General features: G+C 48.6%; 1 protein-coding gene across 1 annotated transcript; it reads right to left on the bottom strand.

Annotated features, from left to right (window-relative positions):
- Positions 1-1,252: 1,252 nt before the first annotated feature.
- Positions 1,253-17,289, bottom strand: LOC112992077 (methanethiol oxidase-like). The gene is made up of 12 exons (XM_026114949.2): positions 8,460-17,289; positions 7,699-7,752; positions 7,476-7,588; positions 6,706-6,864; positions 6,044-6,164; positions 5,279-5,461; positions 4,792-4,970; positions 4,281-4,359; positions 3,811-3,932; positions 3,618-3,710; positions 2,825-2,943; positions 1,253-2,158 (listed from the first exon to the last, which is right to left on the bottom strand). The coding sequence occupies exons 1-12, from the start codon at positions 8,461-8,463 to the stop codon at positions 1,996-1,998; spliced, it is 1,389 nt and encodes a 462-aa protein (XP_025970734.2). The 5' UTR covers positions 8,464-17,289; the 3' UTR covers positions 1,253-1,995.
- Positions 17,290-17,762: the final 473 nt, after the last annotated feature.

Below are 17,762 nucleotides of genomic sequence, written 5' to 3'. Positions count from 1 at the left end.
GGGACCAGGCGAAGCATCCCACTTCAGCCACCCAAAGTCCCTGCCTGGCAAGGCGAGGCACATTCACACTGCTACAGCTGCACCCGCGTTTCACATTCCTCAGGACAACTCACGCACAAGGGGAAGGAGAGGCCCACACTCCCTGATATACTGAAACCAGGACCCAAATGCCTGCGAACAGGCCATCGAGAGGATGGAAGAGTTTGTTCTTACCAGAAGAAATGTGCCCTCCTCCATCTCGGCCTGGGCAGAGCACAACTGGACTGCGTGTTGCTGAAGGAGGGGCTGAGTCACCTTTGCAGCATTGCTGAAGAAGCACCTGAAGATCTTCTAGGCCCAGCTGAGGCTCAAGGCCGGCCTGTGTCCTTGCCTCGCTGTGTGACCACCTGCAAGTCAGAGATGGTGGTCAGTCAATAGCATGAGGCACAGCAGACCGTTGGGCAAGTGAGTACTTCCCTGTGTGGACTTGTGCAGGGCCCGGCCTGACCACAGGGAGAGATTTCCAGAGTGGATTCACCCCATCTAACTCCTGCCATCTGGACCGCAGGCCGACGTAACGCTGTCTGCTGTTCAGACTCTCCCTCCAGCCAACAAAGAGAAGGCAACAACTCTAGTGAGACATGTGCTTTGTAGACATTCAAAGGAAGGGGAGATGAAGCTCATTCCAAAGCCACCCCACCACCAGCACCCCGACACCAGGGACATCAGCTGAGAAGCCCCTCAAACGAGGAAGTCACCGAGAGCCCTAGAGCATCAGAATGGGGTGTCACACTCATGTGAGTGGGACCAGGCAGAGCAGTGGCCCTGGGATCCCTCTCAACCGAAGTGCATCACCTGCAACTCTCATCTAACTTTGTCCTCTCTAGTCAATGGGGAGAAAAGGACACCCCAGAGGGCAATTTCTCCCAGCCCTCTTTGACACCTTGTTTAGGAAGCTATGAAACTGTTCTCCAGAAGGGCCTGTTTTTCTCCTGGGAGCAATAAGCGTGCACAGGAGAGCTGTAGCAGAACGTTTGTCCATGTGAAGTGTGAAGGAAGTAAATGAGGGTGTTTCCTTTGAAGGCAAATACATAAAAGACTAACTGCTCTTTATATCCTAATTTTTGCAACCTTTCAATTTCAGAAAGAATAACACACTCTTGCACAATCAGTATTCCTGTCTCAGGGATTTCCAAAACCCTGACCTCATCATTAACCACTGCTGAAAACAATATAGCAAGATTCAGTGAAACAAGACATGGGAATATGTAGCTGATGCCAAGAACAATTTTATTAGTGTTTAAAGCAGGAGAATACAAAAGCCATTGTACAAAGCAGTGTCAGAAAACAGGCACCTCTTTTCAGAGTTCATACGCATCCTCCTCCAGCTCTAACGCATTTGGCCCAACCTCAGCCCAACCACTTGGCGCACGAGTCAAAACTGTTCTCGTGCCAGGGGAAGACTATTCAGGAATGACCTGGCTGAAGAACAGTAACTCCAATGGAGTGGAAGCTTGACTTTCTTCTGCCTTCATTTTCAAATGTGAGTAAACTCTGAATCACAACAGAGGATTCATCGGTTTCCCATCAGGCTCCGATACAGCAATAGCTAACAGACTGGAAACATCAGGGCAGCCTTCTGACAGGCCTGTAGCCAGGAAGCAAGGAATGGTGGGTATGCAGGCATCTGCCGAAAGGCAGCGTGTGCTGCAGAGCTCTGTATCCGAGCGAGCACGCTGGGCTCTGAGTCATGCCCAGGGATTTCCTTGCACTGAACACAAAGGGCGCCTGGACTCACTGCTCAGATACACAGTCCAGCAAGATTAATCCTGGGCCACGTGACTTTGCTCACTGGTCTGCCCGAACCAAACCTTCCCAACAAGGCAGAGCTTCTGTAGCTTATGTTAACAGGAATTTAGATTCCAGCAGTGAATGGGGACCCCCTACCCAGTTACCCGACACTCTTTTTAACACCTGCACTAAAGGAGAGAGAGAAGGGATTCTTCCACGTGGGGCCTAGGCTGAGATATTGGAGGTGGAATCTCCGCCAGGGAAGTGGATATCATGAGCAAGGCAGGGCCCACAGGGTTCCTTCCCAAAATCCACCAGGAAGTTCTCGTTCAAGTTCAGGCCACCATTCTCAGTGTCCACATCAATCTGCAGCATGACAGCGCCTTCCCTGCAAAGGAAAAAGAGAACAGATATTATGGACAAGGAAACCATGCTTCTGTTCAGGACATCCCCGCACTTCACTCTTCTCTTCCCTATCTAGGCAAAAGCCTTCTCTTTAACACCTTGTCTTCTGCAGAGAACACAGCTGAGGCTCAGCTGCAGTAGCTGCATGCACCAGTGTTTAGGGGTTTTACTGAATCCGCAATGGATGTGAGTAAACTACTAGGCATGATGTGAAAACAGGCTGGAGCTTGCCTTTGTGTTGGAGATCACCATCAGCTTTGCTAAGAAAAACATCTCTGGTGGATACACTGGGAGATACTGCAGCACAGCCCTAGCCTGGCTCTAGGAGATCCACGGATGGATTCGTGCTGCAGAGGACACTGATAAACATACACTCTCCCAAGCAAAACCGTGGCACCGCAACTCCACGCAGGGAGCAGTTCACCTTGCCCAGGTGAGGTGTGCAAGTCAGCTGCCTTTGTAGTTCAACACAAATAAGCTGTGGGCATGAGGAAAGGAAGATCTGTCTCCCTGCAACCACAAATGGGTCCTTGTAGCCCCCTGGATGAGGCACCTCTCCCTTTGCTAACAGGGAAGCCCTGCAAATGGGCCTTGACTGCACATGCAGGGGGACAACACTGCAACTTCCCTCCTCCCAAAGATTTCTTACTTGACCACATCCGGGTAAAACTGCTTGTCCCATGTGCTGTAGAAGGAGGTGGTGACATACAGCCTCTTGCCATCCACGCTCAGCTGCATTTTATAAGGACCGCCGCGCACTCTCTTGCACTGAAGGTACAACAGAGAGCAGTGACTCTACTGGCTTCGTTCTTTGAGCAGAGAAGCAAAAGCAGGAGCAGAGAAGCAGAGCAGAAGAGCTGGCTTTCCTCCTAGCAGGGACACTGGAGCAGGGCTCTCCTTGACGCAAGCAGAGCTGAACTTCTCCCCTGGTCAAGGAGCGTGTTCACCTGACAGACAGAACCTGCAGCCTCTAAGTTAACTGGGATCTCTTTCAGCTGCAGAGAACATTGCCACTATGCTCCAGCAAAATCCCTGTTGTGCTAGGATGGGACACGAGGGAATTCTTCGCTGTGGCCAGGCAGTGCGATCACAGCATTGGCAGGCATGGCTCAGCTAGCTCCAACCCATTCGGCCCAAGCGAGGAACCCTGCAAGGCACAAGCCTACAGAGAATTCACCATGGACTGTGCCACATGCCAGGGCACCGGCAAATTTACTCAGAAAGCACCGGCCTGAATCTTGTGCGACTGCACTGCACTCCTATGCTTTCCATGCTTGCTAGGTTAAAACCATCCAGGCCAGGCTTTTAAACGCTGCAGTGTCACTGGCACACACACTGGCAGCTGCAATGGAGACCTGCCCCCAGGAACCCTGGGAAGAGAACTAGCAGAGCAGAGGCAATTTGCAAAGGACACAGCAGGGGAAAGAGGCCGCATAACTCACCTTGATCACCAAGGGCTCCGGCTGACACTTCAGCTCTTCATCTCTACACACAGTTACAGGCCCACCTCTGAAGATACTGCCTCCCACAAACACCTGTAAGCAAGGGACAGGGAGACATGTTGCCTTGTCTTCTAACCACCACTGGATACTGCTAAGGAACCCAACAGTGGAAGTCTCTCTGGTGCTGGCTTACCTGTCCCACCAGCTTGGGCTTGCGGGAATCGGAGATGTCATACTGGCGGATGTCTCCGTGCAGCCAGTTGCTGACATACAGAAACCTGTCATCCAGCGAGATGAGGAGGTTGGCTAGGAAAGCTGGGACAGAGAAGCAAAGAGCTATAGCGATAAGGCAGCACCAGCAGAAAGTGTGTTGCATGGAGCCACAGCTCACACCTCTCCCTGCTATTCCGTATGCAGAGAGTCCACTACAGGAAACCTGCCCCAGCGGAACAGACTCCAGCTGGGGAAGCAACATATTTCTGGAGGTGTATACAGCCACTCAGCTGCTCAGACAACCCTTCCAAGACGTTTATGCAGTAAGGCATTGAGGGTCAGTGAGCAGGCTTTGCCAGGCTGCACAACCTAAGGCTCTTGCAGGAAAAAAACCCAAACAAACAGAAGAAAAAAAACCCACATACTCATCTTGAATCAGGGCACACTAACCTGGCATCTCAGGGAGAATCCATCCCCTCACCTTCTTTGCTGGTATCTTAATCACCTCCTCTACTGCCCAGCAGCCTCTCTGTACAAGAAACAGGAACACTACAGTGTGGGCATTTCTGAGCATTTCTGTGCAAAAACACTTCACTGCACACACACACGCACACACACACACACACACAGGTAGGCAAATCTGCATTAGGAAGGCTGCCGCCAGACAAGGCCCACCCGCTAAAAGGAGACAGTTAGGGACAGCACCCTCTGACACCAACAGCAAGGCTGGGATTCACCACTCTAAATAATCTCCAAGATGTTCAAACAAAAACCCCATCCAGTGCCTTTCAGAGATGATGGGAGAAGTGCAGCTGCCACATGAAGAGTCTCCATTCATTCTGATCATACACACAGCAGGAGGATGCAACCCTGAATTTCTCTTCAGAGTTTCTACATCACCCTGTAGGTTGTGATGGTTGGATCTCGCATTACTTCCTGTGACTGCTGGGACAATACTTGCCTCATCCTTGTAGAAGCGATAGACAACACCACTCAGGGCACAGCTGACGTATCCCTCGGCAGCATCGGGGTTGTGGAGGAACTGAACACTCATGGGCAGAGAATCCTCCCCCAGGTCAAAGTACTGGATGAGGGTACGGCAGGACAAGTTCCACACATTCAGGCGGCGCCCAAAGACCCCTGAGTTCAGGTCAAAGGCAAAAAACAAGTCAGAAGAGGTGGTGCTAGCCCTGTAGACTAATCTTTCCCAAGAACACTAACAGACAGGGAGAGCCACAGCAGCCGCAGCCAGGAGCAGCAGAAGAATTTGAGTAGTTCAGGGAACAGTTGGGGAGGACTGGGATCGGCCGCTCTTAAGGACAGACATTGCACTACCTGTAAAATGGGCCTTTCTGGGAGAATTTGGCCTGCCCCCTTTCTGCAGCACTAATCCTTTCCCTGATCACAAAGGCATCCTCCCCAAATCATTTGCACCTATATTCCCTCACCTTTCCCCAGGTAATCTGGATTAAACCCAGGTCCATCACATTTGGGGACGACTCCAGAAGAGCTTATCAGAACATTGTGGCGTGGCCGGAGTGAGAAGTCATGCCCGGTGGGGGGGGCTCCACACTCATTCTCCCAGTTCCCCTTCAGCTCAAACGTCTCTCCATCCAGGACAATGAAACCACCTGTGGCACAGAAAGAAAAGCACAACAGATCACATACTCCACTTCCAAACTGATATCATGCTTTGTGCATTAGCCTCACTGAAAGGGTCAAGCATGATCTTTGAAAGATTTTCTTCCTTGAGGTACTCATCTGCAAAGGCTCTACCAAGCGGATTTTGTTGGGCAAAATGATGTGTATTACAGCTTTCCATATGGGCTAAGGACAAGGGTTTGGAACCAAAAATGATCCCAACTTAATATTCACCTAAGTGTGCATTCAGTGGCCCAAGATACTTGTGTTGGCAGGGCTCAACCACTGCCCCATTCTCAAGTGGTTGTGGATGAACCCTTAACTAAGATTAAATGGCTGAATGGTAGATTAAATGGCTGAATGTGTGGAGGATACCAGATTTTTCTCCATCACTAGTTTTCACGTCCTCACTCTGGACCTCAGGCTTGTGGATGGGTTTTGCTCTTATATCAGCACAGAAGGACTGGGAGTTCTTCTGTGTTTGCTATTTGAAATTTTGAAAGTCTGAAGTTTTTAGGGTTGTTATTTTTCTAATAAGAATCACATTCTTGGAATGATTACAGGGAAAATACCTTTTCCATTGCCAGCTGGATCTCCCATGTTGGAAATAAGGATATCACCATTAGGCAGGCTATGAACTATAGAGAGGTAGCCCTTGTTACACTTCCAGAAGACATCCACCGGCTCAATCATCTGAAAAAAGTTTACATACACACTTAAGCCCCTGATTGCTCAGCTCATTTCACATATCCTGGCAGAGCCTTTGGCCACCTGAGATTTGTGAAACTCTCTGACACTTGCAGGAAGTGCTTTCTGCCCAGGAACTCACACCTGACAGACCCTGCTCCTCTTCAGAGAGGAGCAGAGGTGCCTCTGAGCTCTCCTTTACACAAGCATGAATGCAGCAACACCTGACTTGTGACAGCTTGTTTGTCTACCTCGCTATTCGGGTGGGGGTCATGCACAGGTATGACATGACTTTCAGCTAGAAGACATTCCTTACTCGCAACAGACATGGAGAAAGCAACAAAATGATCATCAGAAACATGGACCAGATCCTGTGTAAGGCTTTCTTGGTCTAGAAAGAAAACAGCTGAAAGGGAAACATGACCCAGGTCTTAAAATCAGAATGGAAGAGAAGATGAGGAGAACCTTTCTTCCCTGTCTCTTACTCCAGAAGCACCAGCTCCCAACCCCTTCCCAGAAACTTGTCTTGGCGTCACCTCAGGCATACCTTACACAGTTGGGGAGCCCGGCACTGTGTACCCACATCCACCACATAAATGCGGGAAGAAATCAAACAGGGAAGAATCAGCTTGTTCCTTCTTGTTGCACTCCACCCCGCGCAATTCAGCTCATCTTTGAGGTTGGGCATGGGCAGGCGGTGGATCACCTAGGCAGTCAAAAGAAGAATTAGAGTTCACTCAGGGAGGCAGGGAGAAAAGGGGACCTAAATGCAAGCAATTATTTAGTGAGGATAACACTGCTCCCTGCACTGGTGCAGATTTGTGGAGAAGTCAAAGTCTATATGTGACTAATCAGTTCAGAGATATACGGTTGATGTGGATAACCTGGACTTGCAGCCTTGGGAGGCAGGCAGGTGCTGGTTCCCCATTTAGGATGAGAGCAGAGAGGTTGGTAGAGTGCATAACAGAACACCTCTTAATTTGAAGTGTTATAGAAACACGCTCAACTCTGCAAAAGCGCTGGTTGCTCTGAACCCATCTGTCACTAGAGACCATCTTGCATGCTGAACAGCCTTTGACAGGGTGGTTCAGTGCATGGGCTCTAATGCTTGCTAGTAGCAAGATCCTCTGGAAATGAGTTGGGAAGTGGGTCACAGCTGACATGTCCACAGGGACACAGAGATGGAGATGATTCAACTGGAGCCAAGCATACAGGGAACAGCAGAAAGCGTAAATGTGCCGGATCTAGAGACGTTATGGTGCACGGAGCCAACAGCTAGTGCTCAGTCCAGGAAGAACAGAGTCTAGTCACAGGTACCTGGCCATAGTGTGGAGATGTGGGCTTGAGATCAATGGTGGCCAGGAAGTCAGGTTGGTCGATGCCTGTTTCCCTGTAGGTACAGGTCACGTATGCAAGCTCCTCTCTGGGATCTTTTTATCAAAAAAGAAATGTGTTAAGACATGCAATGAATCTGTCAGAATGGAAAAGAAGAGCTCTTTCCCAAATGCCCTGCATTCCGAACACGCTTGAGAAGACTTGCCTTTCACAACTTCCGGGCAGGCTACGTACGTCTGGTACTGAACTCTGCGTTGGTCTGATTTGAGAAGAAGAGAAGAAAATGAGATTTCCACCTCCTTTAAGGATGTCTTTTCAAAAGGCTCTATCCCACCAGATGGACCTTCTCCCACCCTGGCTCTCAAGGGGGTCCTCTGTGACCAGCATCTACCTTTGTTGCAGTAGTGACAAAAGACAGGAATCCTCCTTCAAGAGCCACCAGGGGCTGGCTCACAGATAAAACCACTGCTCAGCTCTATTCTGTATCTTCTGAGCTCCTCAGCGATCCCCTCCCCATTGACTGGGAGGGACAGAGAGTTTACACTAATAACCAGGTCTAAAGGTCTGGCCTGGAAAGGAAGTTTTGGAAAGTAAGGCTGAGAAAGTAAGTTTTGGATCTTGTCTCCCTGACAATTCCCCAGTAGAAAGGGAGGCTCTCCTCAGCACAGATGCTACAGGCAAATGGAAGGTGCTTTTCAAGGCACAAATAAGCCCCTGGAACCAGGGTAGTGACTAGAGGAAACGAACCTTCTGTATCAGTCAGACACAACACCAGACTTCAGCCCCACCTTCCTCCTTTCTGCAGTGCTGGAGAGGGACAAACCTACCAGTCTGCACGTGGAACTGAGTTTCGAGATGCAATGTCTGCAGCCCCAAGACAGTGGCTGGAGCAAGATGCAAAGATGCAAACCAATGCTACACAGCTTTGAGCTGCTGGAGGCTGAGCAGAGACTGCAGATTTCTTACCCATGCTGAAGGTCTTCGGGTTCACTCTCGCCAAGAGCAGAAGTGCTGGAACTGGAGGTGCAGCTTGCTGTCTGTCTCGCTGGAGTGGGATGTGTTGTGCAGAGGCTGCTCTGAGGGGGCCTTATATACCAGTGTTAGGGGTGGGGAGGAGAAAGAAAGCTGCCAAGGGAGGAGCAAACACTCCCAAGCGTTTGGGAGGTGCCAGACCAGCACTGTGGCTTGTTTCCGTCTTGCTAACTACCAATCTAGAAGAAAAATCTGCTGGTCCATGCAGGTCCTTTCCTTAAACACAGGCCACCCATATCTGATTCTGCTGCTCTGATGATTTCCAAGGAGACCTCTTCACACTCTAGAGGCCTCCATGTCCCAGCTGAGACTCAAGCTAATTAAAATCATCCCCCAAACCTAGGCTCTTCCAATACAAATGTGCAGTGGCTGCAGATTCCACAATAGGGATGAGAAGAGCAGCTAGATAATGGGCCCCACCAGCAGCCTCCCGGAAATTATGGGGCTTGAACACACAGAGGCCACCAAAGGTGCCTCTGACGTCTGGACCCTGAAGGAAGCCACGTCTCTGCCTGAGAGCTGAGCTGCAGCTACGGACCCCCCTGCCATCAACTCACGAAGCTGAGCTCACTTTCCTCTACGCATACAGAAAATATTCTGAGCTTCAAAGGACCAGGGACTTGGATGCAGGGCTCAGGGGGGCAAGGGACTCCTACAGTACTAAAGTCAGAAGTCAGGAGCTTCTGAGGAGCTGCCGACATCTCCCAAACAACTCCTAGGAAATACGTTAGGCTAGAAACAGGTGCCTCAGGAAATACAATCTCTGCCATATTGATGCAGCGCTTACAAGGTCAAGATACGGCTGCTGCCTCTCAAGTTTGCGCCTGCATATGGGAAAGTTAGTCCATCTGTGAAAAATAGGGACCTGCAGGATTGGGGGCAGTTCAGCACTGCTGAACTTTGCCTAAGCATAAGCCACTTACTCTCTCTACCTCGCTGAAGTAGAATGATGCCATGGAAAACTAATGACGGAGATGTCTCCATGCCCAGCTGCTTGGATGAACTGCAGCTCTGAGCGACAGGAACGTGGCCAGTCTGCTTCAGGGCCGCTGGCCACAGCAATCTCCCCTCTTTGCCCACTACCCCAAAGCACAGCTTCAGTGGGTACTTGCAATATGGACCCGACTGGGTGCTGGAACACCCTACAATGAACGGCTGGATCCAGAGAGTGGGCCTCACATCAGGCCACTGGGAAAGTGCACCCAGGGTTTTCCTCGGAGGGCAGATTGCTGAGCTGGAAGAGAGGGAAGGCATCAAAACCTCCATTTGGGAAAGAGAAAGCAAATCCACTCCAAGATGTTCAGTGATTCCCTCAGTACCTAGACAATGAGAGCTAGCAGACAAATTATTAACGGTGCACAGCTATCCACTCTGGTCAATAAAAATTCAAAGCCCCACAGCAGACACTAACACTGCCTGGCACTAGTGCAGATGGATGACATGCAAACTGGACCAACCACCACAAAATACCTGTGGGACTAGCAAAGACTTCAGTTAAAGGGATTCAAAGGTTGGAGAGAAGTGCTTTGGAAAGAAGAGTCCTTTCTTGAGACCTCCACAAGCCTTGCTGCTGCCAGATGCCAAGCTAGAGCAGGAAGAAAACGCCAGGCATCATGGAACTTCAACTGGCTTACGTCCTTCCACCGTATCTTGCGTATCTTGTGGAAGAACTCACTAAATTAGTGGGCAAATTACATGGGATGAGTAATTAACTGCTCCACGTAAGAATGGAGAAACATCTGACAGAGCCATTAAAGAAGCCCTTCAGAAGATCTCTGTCAGAAGAGAGGAGAGCTTAACCCATCTCACTAGGTCTGTAATTAATGGCTCTCTGGTTTCCAAAGATCTCTCTGAACATGAGACGAGCAGGCACAGGAAGCAGCCAAATGCTTGGTCTTTTATGGTGCCAACAGGTTCTTGGAAGAACTCATAATTTCTTTAGCAGAAAACCATCTAGCGACTTGCAGGGCAAGGGGCAAAACCAGCCAGAAAAGGCATGGTTACCTACCACAGCCAGACGCTTCCATGCAGGCGGTGTATGGTTTATAGGCTGGTAGGAAGAACTGTAGGTTATTACTGACAAGCTACATGGTAGGTCAAGTTTCTTTGCAAAACAAGGAGAAAGTGTTAAAATATCACAGGGGAGAGGAAAAAGAATGCAAAGGAATGGTTCAGAACCTTATTTTCTTGGCTCGTTTTCAGGAGTCGAGAGCCTGGACAATGGGGACTACGGTGAAAGAAATGACGTCCTCTGCAAATACCAAGAGTGGTCAAGAAAAGCCGTAGCGCCCAAAGTCAAGGACAGCCTATTATCCTGCAGCACTGGGGAAGCAAATATGACAGCACGTGAGCTAAAATCACAGCACTAACCTGAGCTGCAATGTCCTTTTGGACCAGAGGACAGTGCCCACTAGAAGACACTCAGGCCCTCATGGGACAGTGCAGCTACAGCTCTGGGCCAGCGATGAGAATTACAAGCCCAGCAGCAGCAGTCACAGCCAGAGAACCAACCATGGCTCTTCCTCTGCTTTGGCACACGCAGGGGACACAGAAGCTGAAGAAATGGAAAAGTTATCATTCAGATGGGTCTGAGGAAGCTTTCTAGACACCTCTCAGCTGCTAGTTGAGACCTGTGACAGCCTGGGCAACCTCACAGCTCCCCTTCTCACCAGAGAAACATCTCAGGCAAAAGGCAGAGCAGAACTCAGCACATTCTGTCTTTCCCCACTCAGGGCAGCGTCAAACCCTTCAATTCAACTGCATGGAGCCAACCATGCTCCAAGGGTGATGAACACAGCGAGACCTCCCTAGGGCTGTGCACCACTTTGTAAGCCTAGCAGGATATTGCGGGATTTCTCCCTCTGGATTACGAACAGTGACAGCCCTTCTGGAGTATTCACAAAGGAATTTATTTCATAGATGTGCTTCCAAAGGGGACTTGGGGAAACTGTTTTTGAACCAGTTTGCACATCCCATCCTTCAACAGGAAACTCCTGCTGCAGAGAGATGTGGCAAGAGCTGGTTCCACCTTTTCTGTAAAATGCAGCACAGAGACCTTCAGTATCGTCTACCCAGGGCTCCCGTCAGCCTGGGGCTTGTCTCTTGCAGGGCCTGTAGATCCCCCAGAGTGACTACAGCTGTCCTTTCCCCGTCTCTGCTTCACTCAAAAGAGCTCAACACTGCTCACTCATAGTGGTCTGAGATGAGCAGAACAGCCCATATTTCCCCAATTGAAAATAAAAACGAGTTTCAGATGTTGTACCTGATTTCATGTGGACCTTTTTCGCCTGGCTGGCACGAAACACAACAAGGCCCAAGGAAGCACGAGAAGGGCGTGCTCCATTAGGGACAAGTTCAGGTGCTCAGCTGCTGCCTCTGTGCATGCTTTTGCTGTCACAATGTGCATGTCTCACTGCACCTTCTTGCACCTGCACACTTGCTAATTAAAAAGATCATTAGTCTTCTACTCATTAACTAAGTTTGCTGGTCATCCTATTTGGTTTGCCTTGGTGACGTCCCTGGCATCCATCACAAAACCAAGCTGTGGGGTGTAATGTTTTCTAATTAAAACTGATAGTAGGAAGGATAAGAACAGGCTTGGCAGCACCAGCGAGAAAGAAAACGATGGTTAGCGGAGATCAGTATCGTGACTGAGCCCAATAAAAGCTTCCTACTGCAGGCAGAGAGGGGAAGCCGTGGCACGGAAAAGCAATCAAGAGGCTTGATGTTACAGTCCGCACCAAGGTGGCATCTACTCCCCTGGCCCTGCTTATCACTTCTAACCCTGATGGGGAAGAACATGCTATAATTTTGATAATGGGCATGACCACGTTATACAACCCGGTGCAGACTGGCATAACACAGTAAATGCATCAGAAGACTTTGCTTCAGCAAGGACACTAGGTCTCCTCTAAACACCCAAACTACAACTCCCTTGACTGCAGGAGCAGTGTCTAACCTTCCCTCACTTCTCCAGGATGGAGGTCCCATCTCTTCCCACCTGACCCTCTCATGTAACACTGGAGGTACCCCAGGACATCTAAGCATTGCTCACAAGCTTGGATTCTCAAAACCCCTTTTTCTATACTTTTGACCCGGCCTCCATACTCTCTGCAGCCTTTTATCAGAGTCAAACAGTTCAGCTAGGCACTAGGCACCACAAGAACCAAGGTTTGCAAGAATAGTCAGCACCAGTGCCCCAGGAAAAAATGCCAGCAGAAGCACATTGTCCAGGTCCTTCCCCTGCTCCAGCTCTCTCCTGGGCTTGGCTCCACACTTGTCCATTCCCCTCCTCAGGAGCAGGACAAAAAACACACCATCCAACCCTTCTGTCAAAATGCACAATTTTCCACCTCAAATGGCAAGGGCAAGACAAGAGCTGGTGCAAGTTGGTGACGTGGTACAGGAACATAACAAAATTCACTGTTAGCTTCTCCAAGATGTGTCTGAGAGGGTGCCAGCTTGAAGCTCTGAACATTAATAAGAGCCTGACCTGCAAGGAGTCTGCCTATAGGCAGCTTCCCGTCTATTTTGGAGATGTTGTGAAGCAGACATTTGCTAACAAATCTGAAATTCATGGAGTCAACCCCAATTTGCACCTTTTATTCCTACCTGAACTTCTGTGGGGATCTGAGCAAAGATCTCCTTTTAAATGACTTGCATTATAAGTGATTTTGGATTAGTCCTAGTTTAATATTTGCATACACAAGTGTTTAGGGTTAATCAAAAACCTATCTATCTTCCTTGTATCATTTTACAAAAGCTCTTGTGTTCTTCACAGAAACACGCTGTGGAGTCACTCCATGCATACCTTACATAGTTTGGGATCCTGGAAGCTTATTCTCATACCTACGACACAAATTCAGGAAGAAATTAAACACAGAAGAATCAGCTTGTTCCTTTTCCTTGTTAGCACATCTTCAAAACATGTGATGCCACCATTAACACCCTGAGTGATGACACTCATCTTTCATGATGGGTGGTGGATCACCTAGGCAGTCAAAGGCACAATTATTTCCCTCAGGGAGGCAGAGAGAAAAGGGGATCTTAATGCAAGGAGCCACTTCTGCCTTTGCAGCATCTATCAGGCTGCAGGTGGGACTGCCTCTAGAGACTCTTTGAGGACAACACTGCCACTTGCACTTCCTGCTTCTCATGGTAGCATATGTCCAGCTAAAACACTGGAGATGTCAAAGCTGAAGTCTGACATTCTTTCAGGAACGGGATTCCTCAGCCCGTGCCACTGAAAACCTTAACAATAGCTATCTAAATATGCTCTGGAAATGTGTCTTTTAAGGCCAGAGACAGGATTCCTCCAGTGCCCTCAACGCTTGACCCAAAAGCTCACAATGCTTTGAAGCATTTCAGGCACACAGCTCTTGGGACAGCCACACCATAGATGTCTACATCCAAACTGCTGCTCTAGACCACCCCCCTTCGCACAACAGAGAGAAGACGGGTCTTCTGAGTATAATTCATCTGACCTATTTTTAAAGGCCAGCTTTGAGTGACTTGAAGCATACTCCCAAAATGCCTTTTTCTCTCTATGGGCAGAAAGGCAATGCAGACGACTATGCATGCACCCAGCTCCAGATTGTCTTGGTCTCAGGATGGGCGATGCGAAGCCTGCCACAGACATGTTGGCTTACAGCAGATCCTTTGCAAGAGCAGGCTCATCAGTTCAGAAACACACAGTTTGACTAGAGAAACTGGATTTGCAGCATCATTAAGGAGATCAAAACTGATTTCCCATTTATGATGAGATTGGATGGGTTGGTAGAGTGCGTAACACAACAGCTTGGATGTTACAGGACATGCTGCCCTCTGCAAAAGCTGTGGATGCCATACCCGCCTGAGCCTTTAGACATTGTGAACCATGCACCATGGACACTGTCCCCAGCCTCAGTCACAGAGAAGCGGTAGGTTCAGGTGAAGACAGAGCAAAGCCAGCTGAGCTCACCAAGTGTCAGCGCAGAAGGGGCAGCAGCAAGGGAGCAGGAAGCTGAGATTCCTGGCAGAGAGCCTCCCAGCCTGCTGCGGATCCCCAGGGGAGCAGCCAGAAGGAGATCTGAGGCAGCACAGTGCACAGCTCATAGGCTGTGGCAAGACATGAATGCTTCAGGAGGCAGCTGAGGAGAAGAATCCACTTAGGATGCTCAGGACATGGAAAGAGAGAGCGCCCAAAACTTTGGTATGAGTGGTACACAACATCCAGCAGGGCAGAGGCAAATATTATTAAAAGCAGGTAAACTATGCAAAGCTACGATCCACACTGGCGGTCTCAGTCACCTCATCTAACGGACACAAACCAAATGTCAGAGCGCTAGTAGACTCATACTTGTAGATGCTGTGTCCTTCAGCACATGACTTCAAGCAACTGCACACTGTACAGACTACTAGGTTTGCCGGAGGGAACATCAGCAGAAAACAAATACATTTCTTCTCCTCAGTGGCATTCATCTGCCTTTTTTCCCCACAGGTATTTCAGCCACCCTCTCCCCTCCAAGTGAGCTGTCTTCTGTTGGAGCAGTAGTCACAGAGCAAGGGGCGGAACTGTGTGACCAGAAGCATGGGAACTATGGGATTATCACCCTGCCCACTACAGCCCACAGCTACAACTGGACAAACCCACTCTAAACCCACATCCTTAGGTTGTGATTTCATACACCGTGTAACGAGAAGTAACTTCAGGCTGCCACCAAATGGCCCTGCCATGTGCTGCCACAGGGAAATTGGCCATGCCAACTTTTTTGGCAGAGTAGTTTTCTGTTGGATTAGCTCATTTATCTAACTCCTCCTGCAACTGTACGATCACTAGATCTGACACAAGCGGAGTGGCAGGAATGTGCAGCTGGGGAGGAACAACAAGTGGGACCTGCTTTCTCTGCTGGCAGCCAACTCACACTGCAGCAGATGCACTCTGAAAATGATCTCTTCTGTGCCTCTGCCTAAAGATAAGCACTGGCAACTCTCCTTCAAGAGTTCCTGCATGTACTATGAATCAGACTCCTAGCTTATAACAAACCAAAACAAAAATGTTTCACTCTTCTCCACACTGATGGCGATGGAAATGCAGACAATGATTACCTATGCTGAGCAGTCTACCTAAACATTTCAGGTTCCACTCCAAGGAGTCATCGTTCACTTCTCTGTACACAAGGCACTTCCCTACGCTCTTAGCCCCAGAAGCAGGAGTTCAGTCTTCCCCTGAAAAGCAGGGAGCTCGAGGTGGCAGAGCAAAAACTTTTCTTGGACAGTGGCTCTCATCATGACTCATTTGGCTTCACATAAGCAGGAACTGTTTTCCATTTATAGCTTTCCCAACTAACAATCGGGATATGAGATCTCCTGTTGTCCTTGCTCACATGTCAGAGTTATTACGAATAGACTCTTTTAGTGAGATAAACACAGTTAGCTGCCTTGGATATGTCTTGACAGCAGGAAAATAAATGAAATCTGCAACTTCCAGTTACCGATGAATGAGTGAAAACCAGTGTTGTTACTTATGAAGTAATAGGCAAGCTGCACTATGCCCCCCTGTGCCCATCTGGAAGATCATCTTCTGCTTTAATTCCAAAAAAATAGAAATTCATGCTGATAAACTCAAAGCCAGTTTGGAATTACTATGGGCTCCAGGAGGCTAGGTCATGTTCAGTGGTTTCTTCTTATTCCTGCCTACTTCCAAACAGACCATGGTTTCAACCAGCAACATCAAATAACGTGTGCACACCCAGAGGTTTTGGTGCCCGTTGAGTAAGGATTGATTTTGGCCAGTAGGTAAAGCCTCTTTAACGCTACTGAATGAACACCTAACATCTTTTCTCATCCACCACAGACCTGGACCTAGTCTGCATCCTCCAACTTATTTTGTTTCACTGTATGCTTTTCCATGCTTCACTTCCACTTTGACAGGCATGAGAGAGAGGATGGTCAGTTAATAGGGAAAGGTATCACAATGCTTTTCGGAGATGCTCTGAAAAGTAGGCGTTTGGCTAGTGTCTGAAATTCAGAGGTCCATTTCCAACGGCACACTGCTCCTCGCTGAAGTCTGTGGGTTATCTGGAGCAGGATTCCTCTGACTGATTGTGGTATTTGCCATGAGGGTATCATCTCAGAGACCTCCGAAGGTGGTGTCAGTACAGTCCACAGTGAAGTTCATCTTGCAGTAAGGCAGATCCAAACAGGCACACATACTAAAAGCAGAATCTCTGCTATGGACACAGATCCCACAGCCATGCCAAGGCCCATTGGATTTCTTCCCAGAACCACTAGAATACTTCTACTCAGATCTCACCTTTTCCAGTGTCTGGATTAGCAGATGTTAGGAAAACAGGATAATATTCTAATTCAAGTGATTCCCACACTTTGCTCTTCTCTTCCTTATCTAGGCAACTTTTTGCATTTAACATTAGCCTTTTACAAAGAATAGAAGCAAGCCCTGCCTTCGGTAGTTGTACACACCTGCATTCAGGGGCATTTCAGACTTGGATTTCAGTCTGGGGCCCTGACTGGAGCGCCACTGTAGTTGATGCTGACCTCAGTCATCCCGCAGTATACACTGTCAGACCCAGAAGAGGGCAAGGGCCACCCTCAGAAGCGTTCTACGCCAAGTTTTTGTATTGCGTTGTACTTCTGCATTGCATGAAGACAGGTTGCACTCTGCCCTCACGTGGCCATGTGGAAAATCATGCACTTTCTGTCATTTTAAAAACTCATAGTGGTATAGCTGGAAATATTTGAGGAAAAAATATGCCGTATATTGTATTAGTATATAGTTATAGTATTATTGGCTGGCAGCAAACGTATTCTTCCATCCTCTTCCTAACAAATCAAACAAATGATTTTGCTGGACAACGCGAGATTGATTAGAAACTGAGCACCCACTGTACCCATTCAGTATGGAATATTTATTAGTAGCATTTACATGGGTTAGCACTGTATAGTCCATTATTGAAATCAGTCCTTCCACAAAGAAAACCACAGGTCCTTGCAGAAAGATGATTTAAACATCACCCATTTCTAAAAAGCTGCTGAAAATGCTTTTACTGCAAACGCAGGTAGCTACAACCCCTTGCCATTCAGGAAAGCTTTCTGGCTTTACAAGGTCCTAACAGAACTGCTTGTCCCAGGTTTCAAAGAGGCTGGGGTGACTGCAATCCAGTTGCCCTACATTAGAAGCACACAAAATGGAACTCTCAAAGCCTAGTTCCAAATATATCAGGCAAGACTGTGAGCAGC

This window comes from Dromaius novaehollandiae, unplaced genomic scaffold (genome assembly GCF_036370855.1).
Source record: "Dromaius novaehollandiae isolate bDroNov1 unplaced genomic scaffold, bDroNov1.hap1 HAP1_SCAFFOLD_32, whole genome shotgun sequence".
Lineage (NCBI taxonomy): Eukaryota > Metazoa > Chordata > Aves > Casuariiformes > Dromaiidae > Dromaius > Dromaius novaehollandiae.
The sequence above is the reverse complement of the archived record's forward strand: the minus strand, read 5'-3'. Positions and strand labels throughout refer to the sequence as shown.

Excerpts from the sequence above, each read along its gene's own strand:
- LOC112992077 (XM_026114949.2), bottom strand. Across the intron at positions 7,589-7,698 it reads CTGCCCGGAAGTTGTGAAAG|ATCCCAGAGAGGAGCTTGCA; the intron begins GCAAGTCTTCTC and ends TTTGATAAAAAG. Across the intron at positions 5,462-6,043 it reads TCCAGCTGGCAATGGAAAAG|GTGGTTTCATTGTCCTGGAT; the intron begins GTATTTTCCCTG and ends TCTGTGCCACAG.